Raw genomic sequence first — 27,067 nt, forward strand, 5'->3', positions numbered from 1 at the left:
CAGTAGTTCTGTAGATATAACCTAAAATCCTATTTGCCCCACCACTAGCAACACCACACTGATTGGATGGTTTAAGAGACTGATCCTATACTTTCATGACACTGTCAAGATTATTTCCTTCAAAATTATAATTCAAATTACACTAACCCATATATCTTGCATTTATTATAATTAAAATCAATGTACCATTTATTTGCTCAATTCACAAAATGATTTAAATCTTTTTGTAAACCAGCAGCATCTTGACAACAAGTAACACTGAAGCTTTTTATATCAGCAAATTTAAGTAATTTAAAGGAATTATTTCATCTGTTACTGATGTAAATCACAAAAGGGCAAAGGTCCTAAGAATGAGCCTTGAGGAACCTCACTTGTGATATTAATCCAATTTTACTAAATGTCATTTACTATAATCTTCTAATTTCTTTAATGCAGCCATTCTTCCCTCCAATTTTCTAACTTATTCTCTGCATTTGTTAAATGGGTTTGCAAATTATTGTTTACCAAACTTTCCCAGACTTTTCCCACAACTGTTTAAGACTAACAGGCTTATAATTACTGGAACAATTTTTATCACATCCTTTGAAACAAAGAGTGCCATTAGCTAACTTTCAATTCTTTGGTACCTGCCAATTATTTAAGAACTTAGAAAAAAAAAAAAAAAAAAATGTGATTTGGAGTATTAAAGAAATAAAAATGAGCCTAAATAATAAAATATTGTTGGTAAACACATCAATAAAGGTAATTAAAACACAAAAACAGTATAATTAGTTTTTATATTTCTTTATGAAAATCATTGCAAGAAAGTTACAAAATTTGTACAGAAAAGTAAAACATTTCTTTCAAAAGGCTATACGTAGACAGTGCTTTAATATTACACATACACACACCACCAATTCAGAAATTTAATAATAATAGTAACTTGCAAGATAAATAACTTATCTTTCCTCAGTCCTATAATTTAGTGCAAACCTTTTCAATTAAAAAATGCTAATTAATGATTAACTAGTAGGATCATAACCAGTCTTAAATACCATAGTATAATTATTTTAGAAAAGGTAGTTATTTTTATTCTCATGCAGGCCACCAATTTTCAACTAAACAGAAATTTCCCATTTTGTTTAACTCTTCTTATACAGGCTTGGTCATTCCTTTTACTAAATATTAAGTATTTACTATACAAAAAATCTTAATTGAATACTTTTCCTAGTGTTTTGTGTAAATTTAAGAATTTGAAGTCTAACTAATCCAAGTGCAAGACTTTCATGTTGATATTAAAAATATTTTTTTATCTTATACTTTTGAGTTTTCATTTTCATAATCTACAGAACATTTTAAATAAATGTTTTTTTTTTCAGAAAACTTTATACTTTGTCTGTTATTTTCTCTAACACTATTAAATATAATACATATATGCTGATGAAGGAAACCAATACTTAAGAAAAATCTCTAACAGATTAATTTGAGCCATGTGTATACATACTTACTAGAACATGGAAAAATCATTAAGTATAATCAGGCACTTTGTAAGAATTTTTATGATGCCTAAGTCAAACTTAATAATGTGAATGTTAGAGGATTACAAACAACTTTTGAAAATGTGATGGGTAACATTACTAAAATTTATAAACTGACTCACTTTGTAAAAAAAAAAAGTAGCTCAAGTTATGGTATTGGTTTGTTTTGGAATTTTGCACAAAACTACCTGAGGGCTATCTGTGCCAGCCATCTATAATTTAACAGAGAAAAAGTAGAGGGAAGGCAGTAGTCATCACCACCCACTGGAAACTCTTGGGCTACTCTTTTATCAATGAACAGTAGGATAATAATGCTCCCGTGGGTAAAAGGGCAAGCATGTTTGGTGTGATAGGGATTCTGACCTGCAACCTGCAGATTGTAAATTCAACACCCTAACCACCTGGCCATTGTGAATTACATAATGCACATGCAACTCGTGTGCATACTTCACTGATAATTTTTATATAACTTTTAGATTTTAGTTACTTTTATACCAATAAATAAAAAATTAATTTTTATGTGGCTTCTTTTATCTCTGACATAATCGTACTTCTTTGTAAAAACAGTAGTATATAATTTTTTACTTATTTTAAATATGAAATAACTCAAAAACATGCTAAAAGTATATAACATCCTATAACTATTACAATTTAACTAAGGTAGAAGTACATTACAATAATTCACCTAACTGTTCAATGTGAACTTGGAGATAGTAACATTGAATCTTTAGGTCAAATTACTCAAAAACTCATGATAACGAGTTAATCTTATAAAGAAAATAATTCTCTTTGATTAGTTATAACTAATCCAAGGACAAATGCCAGTAAGAATTATTGACAATTCCCAAAATACATGGCAAGTAGGTTGAAAACTACAGAATCAGTGTTTTAGTAATTATCTGTAAGTGTGTAATACATGTTAAACTCAGGACATCGTATCTATAAGTGTGTAACACATGTTAAACTCAGGACATTGTATCTATAAGTGTGTAACACATGTTAAACTCAGGACATCGTATCTATAAGTGTGTAACACATGTTAAACTCAGGACATCATATCTATAAGTGTGTAACACATGTTAAACTTATGACATCATATCTGTAAGTGTGTAACACATGTTAAACTCAGGACATCATATCTGTAAGTGTGTAACACATGTTAAACTCAGGACATCGTATCTGTAAGTGTGTAATACACGTTAAACTCAGGACATCGTATCTGTAAGTGTGTAATACACGTTAAACTCAGGACATCATATCTATAAGTGTGTAATACATGTTAAACTTATGACATCATGGAAGTGATGAGAAAATCAAATATAGGCTAGTCTGAGCAAACTACAAAACTTAAAAACAAACAACAGAGAATTGAGAGTAGCTATTACAAGTGTGATGTGTAACACTATTAGTATTTCTCTCAATTGTTTTGCATTATATGGCCAGATCATTTTACTACAATAGGAAAGGACAAAAAAATATTTAACTAGTTCTATTAAATATAAAAAGACAGCTTTCCATTCATTCTTTTGTTTAAAACTACTACCTCAGATAAGTAGGAAAGCCAGAACAAAAATATAGAAAGTACAAACCAGTATGCATTCATTTTTCACATTAAACCAGTAATTTAAACTACAGTAGCTTACAGAATTATGCAGTTATTCACTGAAGCAATTCACTAATATAAGCTTTTATGTTTTGGGTTATTTCTTATCAAACATGAGAGAGCATGTCATAACTGGACAAGAAACGAAACAATAAATAAAAAAATGTGCACACATTTAACATTAACAAAATACAAAGATTTAAACTGAGTGTTCTACTACTCACTTTGGCTGAATTCCATCAATTGTGTTAATCAACACACCTCCATACTTGTATGCAAACAACGAAAAAAACACTAGAAGTCCTGGAACAGAAAACGTATTTTTCTACACATTTCACAAAAATACTACAAAGACCAAAAAACAATGGAACAGATAGTTTATATCATAATGACATTTAAATATTAGATTATAGGTTATAAGATTCTGCAGATATAATTTACAAATTCCAACAAGTTCATAACTTTCAAAGGTGGAAAAAAAGGAGAATTTATAGGAAGTTCAAAATGGACAAAGTTTTCATTAAAGATACTGATATTATTAGTAACTACTATTAACAATCTTCTTGTGCAAACACACCTAATTAGCTTTAACATAAAAACAGTATGCAATGGATAAAGTTTACTCTATAGTAACAAATTTATTGTATGCTAATTTCAAAATAAGAACTGTAACTAATACATTTGTAGAAGAAAACCTACTTTGGTTTTTGATAGCAGCTTATAATAAAATGTTTTAGATATACCTATATAAAACTATGCTATGACACATTCTACTGTCATATAACACTGAAAATGTATCTTGATACAGGATGGATTCCAATGAAGAGCTTTTCAAATGATAAATATTACTATAGGTTATGCCAAAATGTCATTAAATCACAAATTTTGATCTGTCATTAAATCATTAACAAAACAAAAGCACTGTTTATAAGTATGTTTAGTGGCAACATTACCAAGTGCCATTATTGTCAAGATATGAAACAGGATGAGCACTTAATGATTTCAGAACATGGTTGTCCCATAGAATATTTTAGAGAAAAATGACAATGACAAATGAGAGAGAGTTGAACAAATGAGAATGAATAACAATGCCACATCCTCCTAGGGCATGTTTAAATGCATGAAGGTTGGCATACTCTTTCACATTGTTAATAGTTTCCTTCCTGTAAAACCAACAGAGCCTTGCTGACAACAAGGACAAATAAATTTATAAACTATTAATGATGACTGTACAGTTGGTATTGGATCTACAAATTTAGAAAAAGACAGTAAGTTACAATTAGATTAAAATACACGCCTTAATTGTACCTGTGGGTATAACCTCAGACAACCTGTTTAAGCTAATTCTTAATAAATAAAAAATATTCACCCATAAATGGTACAACTGATGACTAAAGGGAATTCAAATACTTTGGTTGGAATTATGGTATATAAACTTTATACTTATTTAAATAATTCAGTCTTATATACAAAATCCTTGATGTCAATAAATTCTTTACACACAGCTTTGTTAGTGCTAGGTATTTCAAACACATGGTGAAATAATACTTTAACAACTTTAGTTTAAGAACATTATAAGTGAAACTTAAAACTGAAATATAAGCTTGCAAATGTTTTCTTATGATAAACATGATAATACAATCTATTATTGTAATAAATCAAGGTATCCAGAAAGGGAAGTTTATGTTCTTGCTGATATTTCTAAGTATGTTTCATGTTGTGTTTACCAGACAGATACTGAAGAAATTGGGAAGCTTGATCAGATCTTAAAGATATTTTAACACTAAAGAGGTTTTAATAGATGCAGACAATTTTCCAAACATTATTTTTCATGAAAAATATAAATAAATTAACCAAGGATGTCACAAGTCTCAAGCACATAGCAACATTGTCAACCTGATCATAAAGTTTACCATTCAACAAACAGATTCTTTTGTGACAACAGATTTTGGACTAGACATGTTACTTCAGATGTTGTCATACTTCAACTTAAAACTTAACTATATTGTCTCTGAACTATATAATTGCACACAGTGACTAAATATTAAAACTAGCAAGATGCATACCACTATCAAACTTTAGTTGTTGAATTTCATGATAGGCTCAAAACTGTCTTTCAGAGCCTATTAATCTGTGCATGATATTTCTGTTAAATCAGTATAACTGAAAATATAAAAACAATTATATTCTTTATAATTTTTTTTATAATCCAGGAAATCTTCCATAAACTAACTAAAAAATTAAATCATTATTTTACTAGTCTATTGCTGCTTCTTACCTTTGATATATTTTGTTGTTTTTGAATTCTGTAACCTCTGGAAAAGCAGAATAAACACTTGTTTTATATACTGTTCAAGAGCTTCTCTGGAAAGAAAAGATTAGAAGGAGTTTTTCAATTTTAAAAACAAAGAACACAGCAAGTGTTTTCAAAACATGCAAGTTCAAAAAATGAATAAAACACAGATTTGATACTCTACAACCTGAGCCTCACAGAAAGGTGGATGCTTCTTCAGTGGTGAAGAAAGATGCACTGATTGAAAGTGCTCTGGTTATGGGTATCATATTTTCATACAAATTAGGAAATGTAATACAACATTTGAGAATTTTAGAATTTGAGAGTAATATATTTTACTATCATGTATTGATGTTAAGTTTTAATCTTTTCTTCTAAAATATTTGTTTTTAAAGAATTCTGAAACACTGCCAGCAAAGGAAATGTATTATTTAAGGTTCACTGTATGAATCAATAAAAACTCCAAACTTGCATAGGTTTCTATGTTTCAAACTTTTAAGTTAGCAAAATTTTGACTATGATACAGATGGGTAATTACTGAAACATAATTAAAAGTTCAATACATTAAGTTGCAAATGCAAAGAAAGTTTAGGTTCATTTATGTTCTCACTCCAATACTAATGTACATGCTGTAGCCCTTACTTAACCCTTTCACCATGGAAAGTGGATAGAGTTAATGGAAGGTTAAATGTTACTGACAGCACATTCTGTATGATCAGTAGATAATGTGAGGTATTCACACCCTGATGCAAAGATATCAGCAAAATATATTTTCTGTGTTTTTACCTTAATTTTAGGAAGTTACCAATGTGATAACATCAAGATATGCTATGTAAGTGTATCTTGCATATCATAATGCATAATACAGCAAAACCTACTGCTAATTTATGATGTTTTCTGATGGAGAAATGACAATAATTGGTCACTGATTGTGAAATCTAATTAAGTGATGAAAGGATCATGCTACAGCTGCATTTTTTATCGGTTTTTGTTGCGAAAAGTGATTCTTTATATTGTTAACAGAATTTCTTTTTCAAGTCCGTTTAATATAATTATATAATGCAGATATATATGTTTTTGTTAGCTGTGGTATAAATATTATTAGCAAGACCTGAAAATGCTTTGAAATGTAAAACTCCATTAAAAAATATTAAATCTAATGGATCCTTGTTTATCTTGGCTGATGTCACCAGTGGCCTTTTCTTTTGTCATCATTTATTCTTAATACATAAATTCAGGATGAAAAAAGACAAACTTTGTATATTATACTATTAATACACTTGTATAAATATTATTAATAGTAAGTATGGGCACTGAATATTGGAATCTAATTTAATTCAATTTCAACTAAAATATAAAGTTATATATAATATTTTTAAACTTATTAATTCAATGTCATACCTTTCATATTTATTATTTTGCTACTGTTAAATCAAATACATTTTTTTCTTACTTTAATCCATAATCCTATAAAACCTAAGCACACAATTAACTCTCACTTGAAATAAAACTAATAAAAAACTAAGAAGCAATATTGTAAGTCATTCCTTGGCTGTTTGTTTTTCTTTTTTTCTAGAGTTCAGACTGAAACAATAGGAATTATACTGTTGGGTTCAAAATAGGCTAGGCTTGCTTCTTCAGAATTCTCAAGTCCTTACAAATGAATGATATACACACCCCATATAACTATTTTCATGCTTCTTTGAATTTTTAATATCTACAACAAACGAGTGAAAGAAACTTACGGATTTAAATACTGGATCAAACTTTGCATAATGTAGAAACCTTCATGGTCATTTGATTTCGATGCAATCAATTTTTGAAAGACGCCAAGCAATCCAGACTAAAAAACATGAATATTAATAACAATAAATGTCAACGTCCTGTTGCAATATGGATAAGATTACTGCTTGAGAAAAGTGTGTATAATGGTAATGACACAGATGTGTTTTCATCACATATTGAACTACCTTACTTACCAGCTTATTTGTGGCTACCACCTGTTGAGCTCCCTTTTCAATGTAAGCTTGAATAAGTCTAACTAATGGATGAATATTTCCAGGCCGCTCCCACAATACAGGAGAGAGAAGACATGGGAAAAGTGACATATATGTTTCTGGGACTGATGTGTCATGGAACTCCAGTAGCAGAGAGAGAATTTGAAAAACATAAGGAATGAATTCTAGAATAAAGAAAAGCCATCATTTTTTGATTACAGGGTAACTGTTCTTTTTCACATATATTATTAGGAGGTAATGATACTAAACAGTTTTACTTTAATCTATTACTTTAACCCTACCTGCTTGGGCATCATTTACTACTCATGTCACAAAGTTTTAGTAGAGTACATTCAAAATCTCATTACACCATTTTTTTATGCATTATGCCAATTATTATGGCACAAATGCATAGCTAATAATTAATATTTTAATAGTATACAAGTTTCAGGTTCATAATTTTAAAAGGCAATATTTAAAAAAAATATTTAAATTTCCCCTAGTGGGAAAACACATTTTCTTTCAGCATGTCATTTTATTCTATTTTATTCACCACCCCTCCAATAAGTACGAAATTTAACAAATTACTCACAATAAAATTGTAGTTGCTCACACAAATCATAAATTTCATAACTTTCAATTCTGTTTGGTAATGGAGTCATCAAAGAGAAAATCAGACCCTTTATGTCATACCCACCTGTAACACTCTCTCTTTCAGGATTTGTTGTTAGTGCTCTCTTACACTTAATTCAATAACATCTATAACCAATAGAAAGCAAAGGTTTTTTATCCATCAAATGACATAACATATGTTGTTTACTGAATGCTGAATTTTCAATTTCTCTGTTAGTACATAATCTGTTCTGATGGGAAAGATAATGACTAGCTTGAATTAATTTGTAATGGTTCTTGTTGCAGAGTTAAGAAATTAGAAAAATTGTGACAGGTGGACAAGTTGTTGTTTTTTGCATGTTATTATTCTATATTCTTTATTGCTCTACATAAAAATTATTTTGTGCATTACTGCCATTAGTATATAAAAAAAGGTAGGGTTGTCATAAACAGTCAACAACAAAAGACACAGAAAAGCACTTTATTTCTCATTCATTCTTTATTTATAATTATAATTGTAACTAAAATGTAAAAATAGGGATCTTTAAGTTAGATTATGTAAAATAAATAATAATAATAATATAGTAAAAATGTTTCATGAGGAAAGCATGTGAGCTGTACATTCCCCAAGTGATTTACAACTTGTAATGGTGCAAATAGCAGTTTGAAAATATAGTTTTACTGAAAACAAACATTTGATATGTGTTTAGGAGCTTTTGGAGGTTATGTAAATGAAATTTGAGATTTTTGAGATGAAAAGAATTTTTAATCTCAACATGAAAATCATTTTGCACACAGATTCTTCAAAACAAACACTTCAATAAAAAAAATGACTTTTTAATTTGAGACTTGTGCTTACTGAAAGTGCCACATTTTGTGAAGATATATACACACTATGTTAAAAGTTAATAGCATCACATTTATAAATAAACATTAAAGTGCACAGAGATCAGGTGGTCAGTGAAACTGACTGAGACTGTACTAAGGATGTTAATGAAACCTGCATTAGTCACACAACTTACAGTGATACACTAAACATTAATGCTCACACCTAGCCCAGTCTCACGTCTGAACACATTTGTTATGTAAATTTTGCCAATATTAACTACTGCAGTACTTTCTGCATGGGAGCTAGATTAACTTAACTATTAAAAAAGATAAGTATTACACTGCCTAAAATAATAAAGCTAAAAACTCATAAATAAAAATTGACTGGTTACACTAATATTTTCTTGTACCCATTGACAACTGGTTTGTTTATCCAACTTATTTTATTCCATTAAATTAAAATTTTATTATGACTGTTAAAGAAAATTAACATAATAGAACTTTAGATAAAAAAAAAAGGTTCCTATTAGAAACTTAAGAATTTTGTTCAGTAATGACAACATTATGGTTAAGGAAAAGTTTAGAAACCAAAACTATTATGTATTATTGATGTAATTTAATCTCTAACTTCTTTTTTATCTTATAACATTTACTGAAGAGTAATATTTGTAACTTACATGACTGTGTACAGTTTAGGGTGCAGCTAAATCAAGACAAAATATGAATACAGAATCATCACAATTTACAATTTTTACACCAATTTTTATTTTCTCTTTACCTATGAATAAAATATCATTACCTTGAACATCCTGTTGCAAAATTTCCTGAAAAACTGGGAAGAGAGCTTCCTCAAACGTGGAAACTGCTCTAGTTGTTGACTTGCAAACAATTCGAATGGATAAACTTAAAGTCTCAAATAAATAGTGGTTAAAATGTGGCTTGCTTGGGTTCTATACAAATTTGAAAAGAAACAAAAATTACAAAATGAAAGTTAATGTACTAAGTAATGTTAATAATGATGTAACAACAACTTTCAAGTCACCATCAGAAATGTACCTATTCCTCAATTTATTGGCTAATTCAACAAATCCTCTGTAATGAAATAAAATCTAATATTGCTTAATAAATACATAAAATAATTTTAAAAAACATATATTTACAAAAATACTTAAAAGTTTCAACTGGTTTCAATAAAAGATGATTGAAGACATATGAACATGTCTGATTTTTCACACAATTTTAATATACATACAATCATTTGTACATATTTGTTTAAAATGTTTCTGAATATGCAAAATTGATTGTAATTTCTAGTTTTGCCAAAGGAAGCTGTGTACAACAAAGTTTTATTATTAGTTGAGTTAATAAGTCATTGAAACGATACTTTCATGGACCAATACAGAGTTTTATGGCAGGACACTTAGATCCTTCCTATTAGAACAATTAATGGCAGTATCCCCAAATCTTGGGGAAAATCATGGATAAAACTTACACCTCTTTAAGGAAATACAATAAATCAAATTATCCTGAGATGTTTGCAGTCTTCATCAAATAATATTATGAAATAGATACATTACTTTGAGAGAGCACATTTTTTTCAAATTAATTTTGTTTGGTAACAAAGTCTGCCATAAATGAATCATGATTCTACAAATAAAATGAAAGGTATATATGTAAGTAGTTTGTATGTTTAAGATAGACATGATATTTTGATTATTCTTATAGCATAAACCACAGGAAATCTACAGAAAACTAATTTATCTTGCTAATATAAAAAATTGAAATTCTTACTATGAAAGGATTGTTTGTTATTTTTGAAACCAAGACTACATTGGACTACATGCTATGTTTAACACAAGGAATCAAACACCAGATTTTTGCAATAAAATTCTTTAGGCTTACTGCTGCCCCACCAAGGGAAGTGAAAGGACTGATGATTCAACAAATAGTGTTATGAAAGATAAAACTAGTACCACCTTACCTTGCTAACTTGTAATAGCTTTATTGTCAGCTTGGGAAGTAGTGTTGGTAGATATGGGATAACAGCTTCTTGAAGTAGGGAAAATGTTCTCATAATAGCTGGAAATTGAACAAAGTTTATCTCTTGCAAAATCTTTCAAATGTTTAAAACTCAAATTAAAAAACAACAGATGAACACACATGCAGTACCTTTGTTTATATCTCAGCTCTTTCTCTACAATTTTTCTTAATTAAGAGCAGGTCTTGGAACAAAAAACTTTGTGGTATTGTCTGGTTATAGCTGTTCAAGTTTTATATTTCTAATGATAACCTTGTTATCAGAAAGATTGGATTAAAATAAATTTAGATGGCTGCAAATTGTTTTATAATATTTATTAGCATTAATTTCATGTTTATGTTAATTAAGTCTATTGGAATCTTTTATGTTCAAGTAAGACAAGCACTGACTGACTAAAGACGAGATTGGTGCAAGATTTAGTTGTTAGCTGATGTACTTACTTCATCTTCACTTTTCAATTCCCTTTCCAATCTTTAGTGTTCACACTAACATTAGTCAGAGGTTAGGATTTGTTGTTTTTAAGTCTTCCTTTTGATTTGATTTTACTTTTCAGTATGAATATTCTCTTGATACATACATAACACATACATATATACATTTCTTTCATAGACAAGCCCTTTTGGTTTTAATACTTTTAAAGGATTTTTTTTAATCTATTTCCAAGTGTGAGTAATAGGTACATTTATTTAAAGTTTGACATATATATATATATATAAATTAAAAAAAAAGAAGCAAATATAATGCAATGCCAATGTTCTAAGTGGTTTTACTTCGAATTATGAAACATTTGTTAATAACCAGGGTACTCTTCTCAATGTATTTAGTACAAAATAAGTTTTAAGTTCAGACAGCAAACTCCAATTTACTGATTTCTTATGAGGTCATTTCTGTAAACTAATTGTATAAAAATGATTGACACTGTAATAAGCAACAAATGCAAAAGTACTTAAAAGTATGTACTTATGAAAAATTGTAGTGTAATGTTAATTTTTAAATTTTATAACGAATTCACAGAATAATGTTCAAGTTAAGATAATCTTGGGAGTAGCTTTGAGAAACCTCTACTTTTTTTCCTTCTCTATTCTGTCACAAATTTTATTTCTTGCTATACTCTGTTCTTTATGATTCAAATTCCATTTCTTACATGCTGCCATTTGATATCCTTTAATTTTCTTAAGTAACTAACAAAGCTAGAGGTTTCATAAAATGATTGGAGGACCAGTCTTTCCAAAACTTGCAAAAATAAAACATGGTTGCCTACTAACAACATTTTAATTTCCTACAATTCAGGAACAAACTCACCTTACAAATTCAGTTTACATGAATAAACTGACAACTTTTTACAAGTATAGGGCACTATGCAATATAAAATGAAAGTGTCCTAGTTTATGGTTATTATATTGTTATATAATAGTTTTTAACAGTTTAGTTGTTTAATATTAAACCATCAACCAGTTTACACCACTGTTGTCAACAACTACATAGATGCAACATATAATGGATACCCACCAATTAGGTAAGACCCCTGTTGTGATATTGTGCAATATCCTCAATAAGTCCTCAGTAATTAATACTGTAGCTCAATTTGATTTCTTTAGAGCAAAACCACTTTGGGCTATCTGCTGTGTCTCCCTGGCATTTGAGCCCAGATTTTAGCACTGAAAGTCCTTAAGTTTACTGCTCTCCTACTAGAGAACTTGTGGTTTAGTAAAACATAATATATAAAATTTCTGTATTTTAAGCAACATAATTGAAATTTATGTGCTATTTCACTTCTGTACCTGATTTTTTAATTTTTCTTTCTGCTTGTTGTCATTACAAGAAATTTGCTGAAGGAAACATTTCTAATGAAATGCATCTGCATTAAAAATAATTTTACTTTAAACATTATAATAAATACCAAGTATTTAATTGAAGTAAATATAAATCCAGTTTATTGGGAGGGGAATTTTGAAAACACTTACCTTTCATAACATATTCATTTTCTTCTGAACCAGACATGTCTATAACACTGAAGAGATTTTTGAGAAGTATTTCAGTACTGCCTTGAATGTCTGCAGGTGTTATACTATAGGAAATATAACAACTCAATAAGGTATTAAAAAAAACTGTTGATAGAATAAAGTAATAGCTGTTTTACTTATAATTTGAAAACTAAAGTATATACTTAAATTTGGACTTCATAGTTTTTCTGTTATACAAAAATAACATTAATTAGTAGTTCTTGTTTTCAATATTATTTTTAAATTAATTAATTCACTTGTATTTTGACTATATAATACTTCTTAGTAAGCAATTCAAATGTCTTTCTCAAATTCTACAAGTTTTTCTCTAATTGGTAACAGTGTAAGAAACATTGACCTTACAAACATAGAGCAAAGTAAGAAACGTTGACCTTACAAACATAGAGCAAAGTAAGAAACATTGACCTTACAAACATAGAACAAAGTAAGAAACATTGACCTTACAAACATAGAGCAAATAGAAAATAAGGCTTCTCATAGAGCTCTTTCATATTCTTTTAGTGAATAAAAGTGCAAATCATATAAATGATGGTTAATTGTCCTTGCTCAAAGCTGATAGTTGTATTGTCTGAATCTCCTGCACATGTAATCAAATAATTTATTCTGACACTTTGATATCAGTAAAAATATTCCTTAAAAACAACTTATTTTTCAGTACCTAGGTTTTCCAGCTCTGTCACGAAGTGTGAAAATACGTTCTAAGGCATGGGCCGCATAAGTGTGAACTACATGACTGGAAGAAGTGAGTAACATTATAAGACGAGGCACACATGCAAGAACTACTTCCCGTGGAAGCTATAAATAGATTTAAAAACATTATTATTCATGTGCTAGTAATCTTAACAATTTTGAAATATATTTCTATTATTGCTGAAGTAGCAATTTTTTAAACTGATAACTAAAACATCCTTTAAAATTAAAGGAACATTTTAATAATAATAATTGTAAACAATTCCTTCACACAATTGTTTTTTTTCTAAAAAACATTTTTTGAAAGAAAAAAAAGAATTTTAAAAATACAAAAATGTTCCTGTTTCAACTCTAATCAAAATAAAAAAATACTTTGATGTGGTTCAAAAAAGTACTAATGAAGAGCACATGTTTTAAATTAAAAAGATAAAACAAAACTGCATTTCTAAAAGCAATGATTAGAATCCATGACAAAAATCAAAGGAGAATATGTCAACTATTCTATATCAGCCATAACCAGTATTAATGAGGTCTAGGTGCCATTAGATATCAATTTTTATGAACAATAACTTTTTGTTTGTTTGTTTTGAATTTTGTGCAAAGGTACAGGAGGACTATTTGTGCTAGCCATCCCTAATTTAACAGTGTAAGGCTAGAGGGAATGCAGCTAGCTAGTCATCACTACTCACTGCCAATTCTTGGGCTACTCTTTTACCAACACATAGTGGGATTGACCATCATATTATAATGCCCCCATGGCTGAAAATGTGAGCATGTTTGGCGAGATTGGGATTCGAACACGCAACCCTCGGATTACAAGATGAGTGCCTTAACCACCTGGTCATGCTGGGCCTACAATGACTATTATGAATGTGAACTTCGCAAAGAATTAATAATTCAGCATTATTGTTAAATACCAATTATTTATATATGTATATAAAAATATAAACACACACGTACATACACACATATATTTGCTTTCACACCTAAGGAATAGAAATATGGTCAAGCAGTAGTCTAACTTGCATTATGCAGTAATCTCCCATTAGATCCTGACTTCAGTAATACTACAAATGCTGCTAATTCATTAGTTTCTAAATTCACTGTTAAATGTTTATAACACAAAATTAAGCTAAAATTATGTAAAAAATAATCTTGAAAAATTTATTTTTTTTGCATCTTGAGTGCAGAAAATAAAGTAGTTTCACAGACATTAAGAATCTTCATGTGTTATCCAAAAGTTATATTACACCAAATAAAGACTAATGACCAAAATGCAAGAATAAAAGCTGTTTCAGATGTTTTGAGCACTAAGTTTATTTTATATTTTATAAATGTTACTAATATAAAATATCTAGATTTTGAGTTCACAGATGTAAATTCTTTTATTTTCCCATAGAATTTAAATTACTGTTATTTATTCTAACAGCTGCCACATTCATATTCATTATTGGTTCTTCTGTGTAATAGTCCTTCTAAGGCACTAAAACATGTAACAATAAACATTCCTTTTTCCAACTCCATTTTCTGTTTTTGATTTAATTAAATCAGAATTTAATTGTTTGAGGTTTTTTTCTCTCTCATTCCATACTTTGTTTCATTAACACAATTATTACTAGTAATTTTAAACTATTTAACCAATTCTGGACTGACAATACTTCTGTTTTAACATTATTTTACACAACTGTTAATGTGAAAGATAATATTTTAAACTGAATATTACTCGATTAACTAAAGTTAAAAGTAGGTATAAAGATTTCTGTCCTTTGACCTACTTTATGAAAGGTATAAAGTTTTATTATTACCAAAGATATTTACAAGCAATGACAGTCTTTCAAACTTTGTAGTGCATTTTGATAACAGAAAAAATTAGAAAAAAAAAGAAGACATTTAAACTCCACATAATTAAAAGAGAACTTATATTTTAAACCAATGTTCTGTATTTCAATCTTCTTCTGGACTAGTACATAAAACTTTTTGACATTAAAATATTCATTAAATTATTAAAGTGCTTTCGATGTTCTTTTCAAGTTTGCTGGAATGTGCCTCTAACAATGTATAAAATATTAGAATATTATTGTTTCATTACTGTTATAATATTACTATATTGTAGTTATGAAACTAACTATATTGCTATACTATAAAATATCACATATTACTTATATAAAATATATATAGAGAATTATGAAATGTTTCATGATTAGCTACCAAAACAAACAGTTGGAAAACAGAAGCTGCTAGTAAACAAAAATTTGAAAGGATACAAAGTTTACTAGTAGTGTTAAAAACATTGTAAGACTGTAATACACCAGAGATGAAAGTGTTTAAACAAAAATTAACTGTGTCAAGTGTACTGGTATGATGTGTTGTTTGTTTGAATGGTGGTTTAGTTACATGTCCCATTCATTGTTTCTGTTCATTTTGGGATGTTTTTCCATTAATTAGTTTCCACATATTTTTTTTAAATCTTTGTAAGATAATTTTAAATACATTTAGATCTACTGTGTTCATATAGGAAATATTTTACTGAACCAGCTTGCTGCTGGTCATGCGTATATAAACACACTGATGTGCTTGTTCTTCCCTGTTTTTGGCACATTGTGACCATGAAGAGTACCCTAAGGTTTCTTTCACTGTTTTACTTGGAGTTTGCATTATGTTGATTGTAAGCTGGAACTGTTTAACAGTGTTACAAATCTAAGTGGTGATTGTGTAGTTTATGAGAGGAATGTTCATTGTGGGTGTTTCTGAGTAATGTTTTATTTTTTATTTTTGGGGTCTGTTATTGTATTTTTTTTATTTGAATACATTGTTCATGTAACATTGGAGGTATCTGTTTTATAATAGTAGTGTTTTAAAGTACTTTGTGTATGAAGCAGTTTCAATTCATTCTCTTTTAATTATCCTATTACTGTTTCTAAGTGGTGTGTTTTGTAATGGGAAAATATCAGCTTCTTGCATTCTTTGTTATATATGCAGACAAATATGTCTATGTTGGACCTTTAAGTTTAAGTCCACAAACGTTGAGTTTCCTACTGCATTGAGTAGTTTTAGTGTGAACTTGACTGATGGGAAGAAAATAGTGAAACTGATATAATGTTTCTTTAATATAATTCCACATACAAAATAGGTTGTTGATATATCCATACTACTATTCTGGAATTAAACCTTATTTTTTTTTCTTCTACTTCTGACAAGAGCTTTGGTTTCTACTGTAAGTGGGAATATTATAAGTTTGATTGCTGCATTTTTTACCCATTGTTACATATATAGTGCAAAATATTTTTCAAATTCAGAGCTAAACATAAAGGTTCATGCTGTTTTATGTATACAATTTTTAATTAACATGCAGATATAAATAAAATCAGTTTTTACTGAAGATCACAATAAAAAACATAAATAAGAAAACTTAAATAAACTGAGACTTGAGGGTGCATTACTACTCATTATGAAAACGATATTTGTTCATTTGATTATTTGTCTGTTGTTAAGTTCAAAGCTACACAATAGTCTGTCTCTGCTGTGCCTACCATGAGTACTGAAGCCAAATGTTTAGCATTAAAACTTTATAGATTTGCCACTGACCTCCTCCTGGAGTCACTTTAACCCTATCCTTTGAGTATCCCTTTACTGTACATGACAAGGTTTTGCTGTCTTACATTCAAAATTCTATTAAACTACCTTTTATTTATATTATGCCAATTAAAACAGCATAAGATCCTAGTTAATAATCTATATTTTAACAGTACACAAGCTTTACATTTTTAATTCTACAAGACAATATTTTTAAAAAATATTGAATTTCTCCTAGTGTGACATTTTCCCTAAGGATATCATCTTCCCTATTTTATCCTCCCTTTGAAAAGGTATGAAATTAAAGAAATTACTCACTGTAAAAAATCATATATTTTATAGTCTTTAATTTTGTTTGATTCCAGAACTATCAAATAGGAAATCAGACCTCTCTTGAACTATCAAATAGGAAATCAGACCTCTCTTGAACTATCAAATAGGAAATCAGACCTCTCTTGAACTATCAAATAGGAAATCAGACCTCTCTTGAACTATCAAATAGGAAATCAGACCTCTCTTGAACTATCAAATAGGAAATCAGACCTCTCTTGAACTATCAAATAGGAAATCAGACCTCTCTTGCCACATCCTTTCTTTCATAATTCATTAATAATTCTCTTACCTTTAATTATCAATTACCTATAACCAACAGAATGTAAAGGTTTTCATCTATCACATGATGTTTTGTATAACAATACATTCTGAATGGTTAAATGCACATTTCACTCAGAGTACTAACATCATTTCCATAAGAAAGTTAATGACTAGCTTGGATAAATTTGTAACAGTTCTTGTGCATTGTAAGGGTATTTGTCAACTTTTGGTATGTTACTAGTCTATGTTTCTCTGGTTCACTATTTAATTAAATAAAAATTATGTGCATTACTACCACTAGTATAAAAAAATGAGAGTAAGAAAAAAATTGACCAAGCATTTCATTTCTTCGGTTTCATGCTTATTTCAATGTATAATTGTAAAAGTAACCAAAATTTAACGAGCAGGATACTTTCAGGTTGATTAAAATTTAATTATCTAAAACAAATAATACTAATAATCCTATAATAAAAATATTTCATGAATCACACATGCAAGCAGCTCATAGAAGCTCATGAGTAATGTAATTTGATAACATGAGCTGCACATGTGCAGAAGTTAGAGATGGTTCAAAGGGAAATAAAAGAATAAAATTTAATTATAAATAGATAAATACTATTTTGAACTATTTTAAGATAGGGTACAGAAAATAACTGATAAACTATAAAGTTTTACTAAGAAAACAACGAAACATTTAGGAGGTTTCAGGGATTACAAAGGAAATATTCGATTTTTCAGATAGGAAAAGTATTTTTAATCATAACATGAAAATTACTTTGCACACAGACTTATTCCAAACAAATATTCCATGTATTTATTGACAAATCTTTATTACAGTTTGTTAAAAATATTTTACTAAAATATATGAAAGCTTACAATGTTAACTGAAAGAATGCCTAATTTTGTGAATATATACACATTAAATTGAAAACTCTATGAAGACTTCAAAATCTTACACTGAGGTCAAGTGACCAGTCAAATTGACTGAGCTTGTGTTAAGAGTTAAATCCGGTTCTTTTTTTTTTATTGCAAAAGTAATGATTTATGTTTACAATGAGTTTCACACTATTTATGTATTTCAGGATATTAAACCACCATTAAAGACAACACTTCACCAACTGTTATTTCCATGAAATAACAGGAACCAACTTAGATATGTTGTTTACTATTTAAAAATTAGTGGTGAACATAAAACAGCAATTCCATTCATCTCAATGTATTGTTTCAAGGTAAACTGAGTATTTTACTCTTCTATACATTTTAAATCACATGTAATTAAGTAGTGTTTATTGCAAAAAACAAAAGAAATATAAAACATACAATGATTTTTATGATTTCTTACCTGACTCCTGAATATCATGACATACTTTATTGCATCTGCTTTGAGAACTGGGAATTCATTCACTACAAAAACAAAACAATATCATACCTTATACTGAATACATACAAGTATTACGAAAATGTTAATCACACAGCCCATAAAAACTATTATGTGCATCATAATTACACACTTATAATAATTTTTTAATTATGTTGTTGAAATCAGTACATATATACTAGGTGTTAGTGTTAACAGTGTTTAGCAAATGAAAATGAACTATTAAATTCAGCCATAAATACTCCCAACATAGGCATTATACATACTCCATTTTTTGAAACATGTTTTTAACACTTATATCATTGCAATAATTTGTATGTATCTCATCATTTGCATAAAATTTAATTTTTAACAGATGCCTTTATGAAAGAAAATTCTTTTTCTTCATTTGAAGAAACTGCAAAAAATAGTCATCAGTAAATAGGCTGATCCCTGTAATCACCATTTACTTTGACTGAATACTAAACTTCAGAAGTCAATAGGACTTTTCTTGTCACAAAATGTAATGAAATATGAAGTTTAATTAAATTCTGTTTAGAACTTTAGTTACTGCATGGAAACTAGATGTATATGTGGATGGTTGATGTTACTGCCGTAACACCTTAAATGTTTTCAGTGAGAGGGAATAAAAACTGCATTTCTGAAATGCATGATGCTAAAAGCATGAAAACTGGTTAACATTTAAATAAAACAGGGCATAGCTGAATTATTGTAGGGTACATACCCTGTGAGATAAAATCTCCAAACATTAAAAAATCTTACTTAGCTGTATAACAATGTTTGAAGTTTCTACTACATAGTAAGTTTTCTGTTGACTCTGTTCCCTCCGAAAAAGATAGAAGACAAGTTAAATTCTTTACTGTTTAGCTACATACAGGTATCTTTTAAAGCAATGTTTTACAAAGACGGATGCAAAATCATAATCTTGTTACTTTTCAACTTCTTGCACATTATTAACAGAAAAATTCAAAAGTATTTTGATAATATTTTTAAGTTTTACATTTTTTACCAATTACTTTTTACTCATGTAAATGAACTCTTGGTTTTCTTTGAGATATTAAGTGAAAATATAATGTACTATGTCTGATCTTTCCAAAGCACAATATAAACTTACCATTTGGACTTTCTAGATCTGGACTGATATATTCCCGAAAAAAGTCAGAAATGTTTACAAGTTCACTGGTTTGAGTAATGCCATGCTAGAAAATATTAATGATAAACAAGTAACAAATGTCAAGTATTAATTAACAAAAAATGTTAAGATTTAATACTTTCACACTAAAATATTAATATCTTTAACAGAAAGTTTCTGTAGCAATGAAAAAAATACTTCATGGACAAAGAAAGTATGGAGCTGCTGATAAGAGGTTCCATTTCTAAAAGATAATTTTTTTTACAATCATGTGTAGACTTCAGATGAAAAAAATGGAATGGAACAGTTCCTAAATTAAACATCTATCTTAAAAACTTAACCAATGTACAAAAAAGTAATATTTTATCATTTTAAGTTTTATTCTTCAAATTTTTAGTTTCTAATTTGAAACAAATAATCTTGCAAACACGACTTTGTTAACAATGGCATTTTATATATTTGCAACAGTTTCTTAAATAATCACTTATCACCTACACACTTTCCCTGCTTTCTACCACTTCTATATTAAAAAACATTTAGTGTGCTGCTTATATCTAAGCAATACTGTTTTTAACACAAAAACTAAACAAATTAGAAAGAAATATATATTTCTTCCATGCTGTAATACATATACGTAACTAGTTTACAGGAGTCCATAATATACATACAACATTATCAAACATTGTAACATTCAACTAGACATTACTTATTTAAAAAAAGTGTCTATGTGATTCTCTTCCATTATAAGTGGCCTCTTTACAAGCTGCACGAAAAATTCTAATTAATATATTTAAATAACATATCATATCCAGAAAAAGACTGCACTGAAGGTACAAAAAAAATGTATCATACTCTATACTTCTAATGAATTCAACCTTGACAAAATAACTACTCTTGACCCTAATAAAAAACTTACTGGTGTGTGACTCAGGCAATCTAAATACAGTACAGCAGAAATCATAAGAACTTTATTGAATACAAATGGAGAAAATCAGATATGTGGGAAATCTATAATTAACTCAAGGTTTATTAAAGAGCAGTGGATAAAATTTCTTGTAATCAGCACAAAAGAAATTAATAAAAAAGATTTAAGATAGATGAATGGGAGGTAGTTTACATGAAATTAGGTTACACACACAAAGAATATAGATGATAAAACATAACTAAATCATGTCACAGTTTTTTTAGCAACAACTTGTCAATCATTATTATCTAGGAAATTGCAAAATTAAAAGAAAGAAATAGGTAAGATTCTTCTAAATTATAAAGTGTGCTGGAATAATATCTTTCTCAGAATTTTTTTACAAGCAGGTTTCCTATTAAGCTTTTATAATCATGTTAAAAAGTAACATTCTAGTTGCAGCATAGTGGCTAACAGAATGGCTAAAGTATTTCCATATAGAAACTTTTGGCTCAAAGTATTATCATCTCTTGACTGATTTGAGATCTAATTACATTTTTGGACTCTGGAGGCCAAAACTTATTGGCCAATGTATTGGACCATACCTAAGATCTCATAGATTAATTTGCCCTGATCATGCCTATAAGAATTTCTGTTTGAGAGTATGCTGGTTGGGATCCTGATGAACAGTAAAATCAAATTTACTGTACAAGTACCTTCTGCTTGGTATCACTGGTACAAAAATATGTTTAATAAAAATCTCTCATAGGTTAATTTATGGTAACTCTGCATAAAAGAATATCAAATGTCATAGCTACCGAGCATTCCTCTTGTTTCACTGCAGTATCAGTCTTTTCTGAGCTTTCAGTAATGTTTATTTTTTTATAATTTTCATTAAACAAATATAATTATCCTAAATACTGTACATATCTTATTGTTTTGTGAAAACACGATCTACACTCACCTTTACTGTTTGTCCTTTAGCAGCCATGGATGTGACTAGATAAATTGCTGCATCTTTATTCTTCCAATGGCTTGAAGGATCTTTCGCATAAGTCTTGGTAAAAAAAAGAAAAAAAGTATATATATATAAAACTTGCCAGTGTGTGAAAAAATAAGGTAGATTGTCTTTCCAAATTTGTGAGAATGTACAAAGTTTTTCTCATCCATTTTTAGCTGTATAGACAAACAAAAAATATAAATAGATACTGCACAAACAAACTCTTCTATGTTTTCATAAAAATCAACAAAAAAAAGGAAAGACAGTGAAACACATTTGATCATTAAGAAAAAAAACAAAAAACAAATGGAAGATGGTAAGCTTCCCAATTATTCAAAATAATAATTCCTAAACCTGGATATAGGTCTTTAATAGAATCTCAAGCATCTTCCATTTTTAAAAGTGGATATTTTCAGGTAAAGATATAACTAGGCAACGAAAGAACTGCCCATTTCTATGCAGTTAACATCTGCAATTGAATTACATCAGTTAAGAAAGGAATTAGAATTTGGAAACTGTCTGAAGACTATGTAATCTTATACAAGAGCATTCAATTAAATTCATATTTTGACTCCTACACTAAAGAGCTGGAAGTGAATCTCAAGCAGCAGGCGTTTAGCCTGCTTTTAAGAACCCCCTCAAAAAAGACATTTAAAGGTTTGATGGTTAGGCACATAAAAACTTAATAATTAAGTGTTAAACACACATTAGCTAATCAAGTAAAGGTTTAGTATAATTTAAGATGGCATTTTATTTCAGTTTGAAGCTCAAATATAAACTTTGTGAAGTTAACGGGACAATTTACACCGTTATAAAACCATTACTGTGAACCTCAGGAGATGGAATGAGACATGGTAATCAGTTTAAATTAATAAAAACAAAAATGAAACTTATAAAACAATAGTAATAAGAAACCTGTTAAGACTTTAGTTGGAAGAGTACACTTTTTAGCAAAGTTTAAACAAAATCAGTTTTTACACTTACTGTTTACTGTGCCAAAAATATTTTAAACATTACTGGCAATAAAATTAGAAAAAAAAACCAACAATAACAAAAACTTTCACCCTTGAGATAATTGTAACAAAAACATATTTCAACAACCTCTCGTAATTTCAACTTCTGTCAAGTTATTGAAATTTTTTTTCACAGGAACTAAATATTAAAATGAATGTTACTTTCATGGTTTAAAAATAAAGCCATTACAATAATTTTTACAATACAAACTGTCATTAAACTAAGTTATTTTCAACCTGGTTTAAAACACTGCCACATTACAATGACTTAATTCAATTGGGTAAACAAATGTCATTAAAATCAGATTTTTCTTATTTCACTAGATAAACACTACAATGTATTCATACACACACACACACACACACACACACACACACACATACACTCTAAAGTTACCCCCTACAGATCCACAAAGAACCTAAGACTTTAGTCTTCAATTTTTCTGACATATTTAAATAAAAAAAAGTTCTAACAACCAATCCTGGTTATTACTTCACTACACATCAAAGCTGACCATTACATGAAATTTCACAACTCTGAAATAATTCTATATCTAATGTACAAAATCAATCTGATTGCATTTCATTTTTAATTCTTTAATTTTTGTGTTCAGCATGGTGAAGTACTAAGAACTATGAAGAAGTTAAATACATTTGCTAAATTTCTTTTCTAATATTGATTACTCCAAACGTCATTGTACAGTTCTTCCCAAACACATTTATCTTTAAATTAAAGTTTTGGAGATAATTAAAAACTATTTCACTATTTTTGGCTCATCGATACATTCTTATTAATTCTCACTTCTGCTATAGCAAGAAAGAAACAAATTATGACATACAGAAATACCTGTAGCATTGCTGTGATATACTGAGAAAATACTTGTGTTATCTGAGCTTCAAAAAATCTGGCCAATTCTTTCACTAACTCACAAGCAGCTCTTCGCCTTGTGTCAACATCTGAAATGAAACAAGAGTACATTGGACATTTACAACATTGCCAAGCAAACTTTTCTCTAAACCCAGACTATGTTACAAAATTGCATGCACTCTTAACTCACTAGATAAAGTACACAGTAATTAGATAATCACACACACACATGCACAAAGAAAAAAAAAGACCATGGTTTGGTTTAATATTACAAACTGACTCTCACTGTATGATTGTTGGCACTTCAAACAACTTAACTGTTTCAATGAGATAATTTTCCAACTTCTAGTTCTAGAGGCATTCATCAATTCCTATTACCTCAGCAATATTTACTAGCTTAATAAAAAACAGTTTAAATAAACACCTACTCAAATACCACCTATCACCCCATCTCTCCCCATATTGGAGAATAAACAATATAATATATGCAAATAATTAGATTTGCATTCTGAAGTCATACTATATCAGTACTTCCTGTGATATAAAAAAAAATTCCTAAAGTAAAATGTTCCAGTAAAATAATACTGATATGTTCTTAATTTAGTCAAATAACAAGTGTTTCTTGAAGAATAGGTCTTGACCTACTTTCAGGCATGCCAATGACATTTATGAAAAAAAGAGGAAAAGGTATATAGCCTGGCGCCAGAGGCGCCACAGCGTGGCGCAGCCGCGCCTGACTAGGGGGGTCCGGGGGCATTGCTTGCAACAGTTTCAAAGCTAATGCTATTACCACGATATTACATTTTTATTACACAATTTCTAAAATTTTCATTCTCATAATTTTCCACATAATACCCTATTTCTAACTAAATTAAATGATTATCAACAAAAACATTAAGTTTACTAAAACATTTTCTAACAAATATGACAGATTTTTGCTTTCTGTCTTTATTTTTATAACACACTCAACCCAAGAAGATTGATTTAGTTATAAAGTTTTCAAACATTGTTTTATAGAGGATAAATTACTGAATTTATAGGAATAGTTAAAACCCCAACATAATTTTTGTGTACAGTCTGTTACAGATGTAAAAAAAAGACGACGACAACACTCTTTATAGATATCAAACAGAAACTACAATGTAGTTTTAGCAGGGTACATAAGAAAATATTTTGTGGATAATTTTTACTATATTACAAATATTCTTTCTTTCAATTTAATGATAGTGCTGTGTTTTAAAAAATAGCAGAGGGTATTTCAGTTTGTGATTATACAACTGATAAAACAACTTAATCATCAAAACAATTTTTTCTTTTCAATTATGATTCTGGGTATTTAATTTTTGTGGATAATGTGGTTTCTCAATTTACACAGATGCATGTATGTAACCATCTGCATACCAATTTCAGAGTTATTGGAGTCCTGATAACTTTATATTTTTATATAATGGTAAACTGAAAAGAAAGATTCAAGGTAAAATGAAAATCAAAGTTACAATAAAGTAATAAACATTTTAAGACTTTTTAGCTATTATTATTAAAAGAAAACAACAGTCATAATAAAAGTAAATGTGGTCTCACATGACAGATGGTAAACTTACAACTTCTTTGAAGCTTAAAATTAAACATTTTTACACTTCTTGCTTATAACCATAACTTTAAAACACTAAAAAAAGTTTGCAAGTGCATGTTTTGATGGGGTAAAAATTTACAGTGACAAGTCTAAGTGGTTGTAAATTTTAAGCTTGTGTTCACAATAATCTAATCTGTGTTACATTACTTTGTTCTATTTTAGTTGAAATAAAAATTACCTGTAAAAATTGTTCTATTTTGAAAACAAATATTCTATCTTCACAAATAATTGCCTAAAAATATATACATTAAGTAGTACCTTAACATCTTTTTTCTCCAAATAAAAATATTCACTTACCTGAACCTTCAATATCCCTCCTTATGTATTCTTCAGGGTTATCTTCAAACAATTCTTCATCTGAGGCTGGAGAAAGAAATTAACTATTTTAACACTGACAAAACAAACACTTTCTGTTTACACCCAGTTCTTTCAAACACTAATCCAGTTCATTCTGAAACTACAGAAATAAGAGGAGTACTCCATTTTAATGAAAAACAAGAAATAGTTTTAGAAATTACTTATACAATGTTCAATAGCCTAATAATTATTTCTTTGTTGTTGCTTTTTTAACTGTGCAGAACTATACAAGGGTTATTTGCAATATTTGTCCCTAATTTAGCAGTGATGAACTAGAAGGAAGCCAACTCTTGGGCTACTCTCTTTTACCACTAAATATCAGGATTGATCTTCATATTATCACACCACTATGACTGAAAAGGTGAGCATGTTCAGTGACTGGAATCCCAACCCACAACCCTTAGATTGAGAGTTAAGCACCTTAACCACCAGCCAGGCAAAATAAGCTCAGTGCTGTAACACACCTTTGTTCATATAAGAGATAACTGTGTACTGAAAATACATTTTAATAAAATCTTACTTCGAAACTCCATGTTTGGTACAATGACATTTTCACATATAGAGCTGAGGATAGCAGGATCTTCAAAGAGCTCTTTATTTTGTGGGCGATCTGCAACAGCTGACAGAAAATGAATGGCATTGCTTACTAGCTGTGAGAAAATAAAAGAAAAACAAAATTCAATTTTATATACTACTATAAAACACAGAATGTAATGAAGAGCACATGGAAAAAAAATCATAATTAGTAATAGATCATGTAGCCATAAGTACTGAATTCATTAAATGCCTTGCTTTTCATATATGTTTTGATTATACTCATTTCTTTCAATAATTCATGTTTACTTTTCTTGTGATCGATGACTATGCTTTGTTTGTTGCCATTTACAAAAAGGGTAAAATCAAAGTTTTCACAATATTTTTGTGAGAAATGTGCATAAAGCTTTTCATTAAATAATTTTTGCTCTCGGTATTACTGACTAAACCAGAAAATTTTACAATACTGTGTTACTGCAATG

General features: G+C 29.0%; 1 protein-coding gene across 1 annotated transcript in view; it reads right to left on the reverse strand.

Moving 5' to 3' along the window:
- Positions 1 to 3,340: 3,340 nt before the first annotated feature.
- LOC143241852 (exportin-2-like) overlaps positions 3,341 to 27,067 on the reverse strand; it is a 29,537-nt gene continuing 5,810 nt past the window's right edge. Inside the window, 14 exon segments of the mRNA XM_076485130.1 lie at positions 3,341 to 3,423; positions 5,399 to 5,484; positions 7,159 to 7,256; positions 7,393 to 7,595; positions 9,650 to 9,800; positions 10,832 to 10,929; positions 12,853 to 12,956; positions 13,571 to 13,707; positions 19,112 to 19,173; positions 20,262 to 20,346; positions 22,145 to 22,237; positions 24,041 to 24,150; positions 25,992 to 26,057; positions 26,572 to 26,701. Of these exon segments, the coding sequence (XP_076341245.1) occupies positions 3,341 to 3,423; positions 5,399 to 5,484; positions 7,159 to 7,256; positions 7,393 to 7,595; positions 9,650 to 9,800; positions 10,832 to 10,929; positions 12,853 to 12,956; positions 13,571 to 13,707; positions 19,112 to 19,173; positions 20,262 to 20,346; positions 22,145 to 22,237; positions 24,041 to 24,150; positions 25,992 to 26,057; positions 26,572 to 26,701 (1,506 nt within the window).

Source organism: Tachypleus tridentatus, unplaced genomic scaffold, assembly GCF_004210375.1.
Source record: "Tachypleus tridentatus isolate NWPU-2018 unplaced genomic scaffold, ASM421037v1 Hic_cluster_1, whole genome shotgun sequence".
Lineage (NCBI taxonomy): Eukaryota > Metazoa > Arthropoda > Merostomata > Xiphosura > Limulidae > Tachypleus > Tachypleus tridentatus.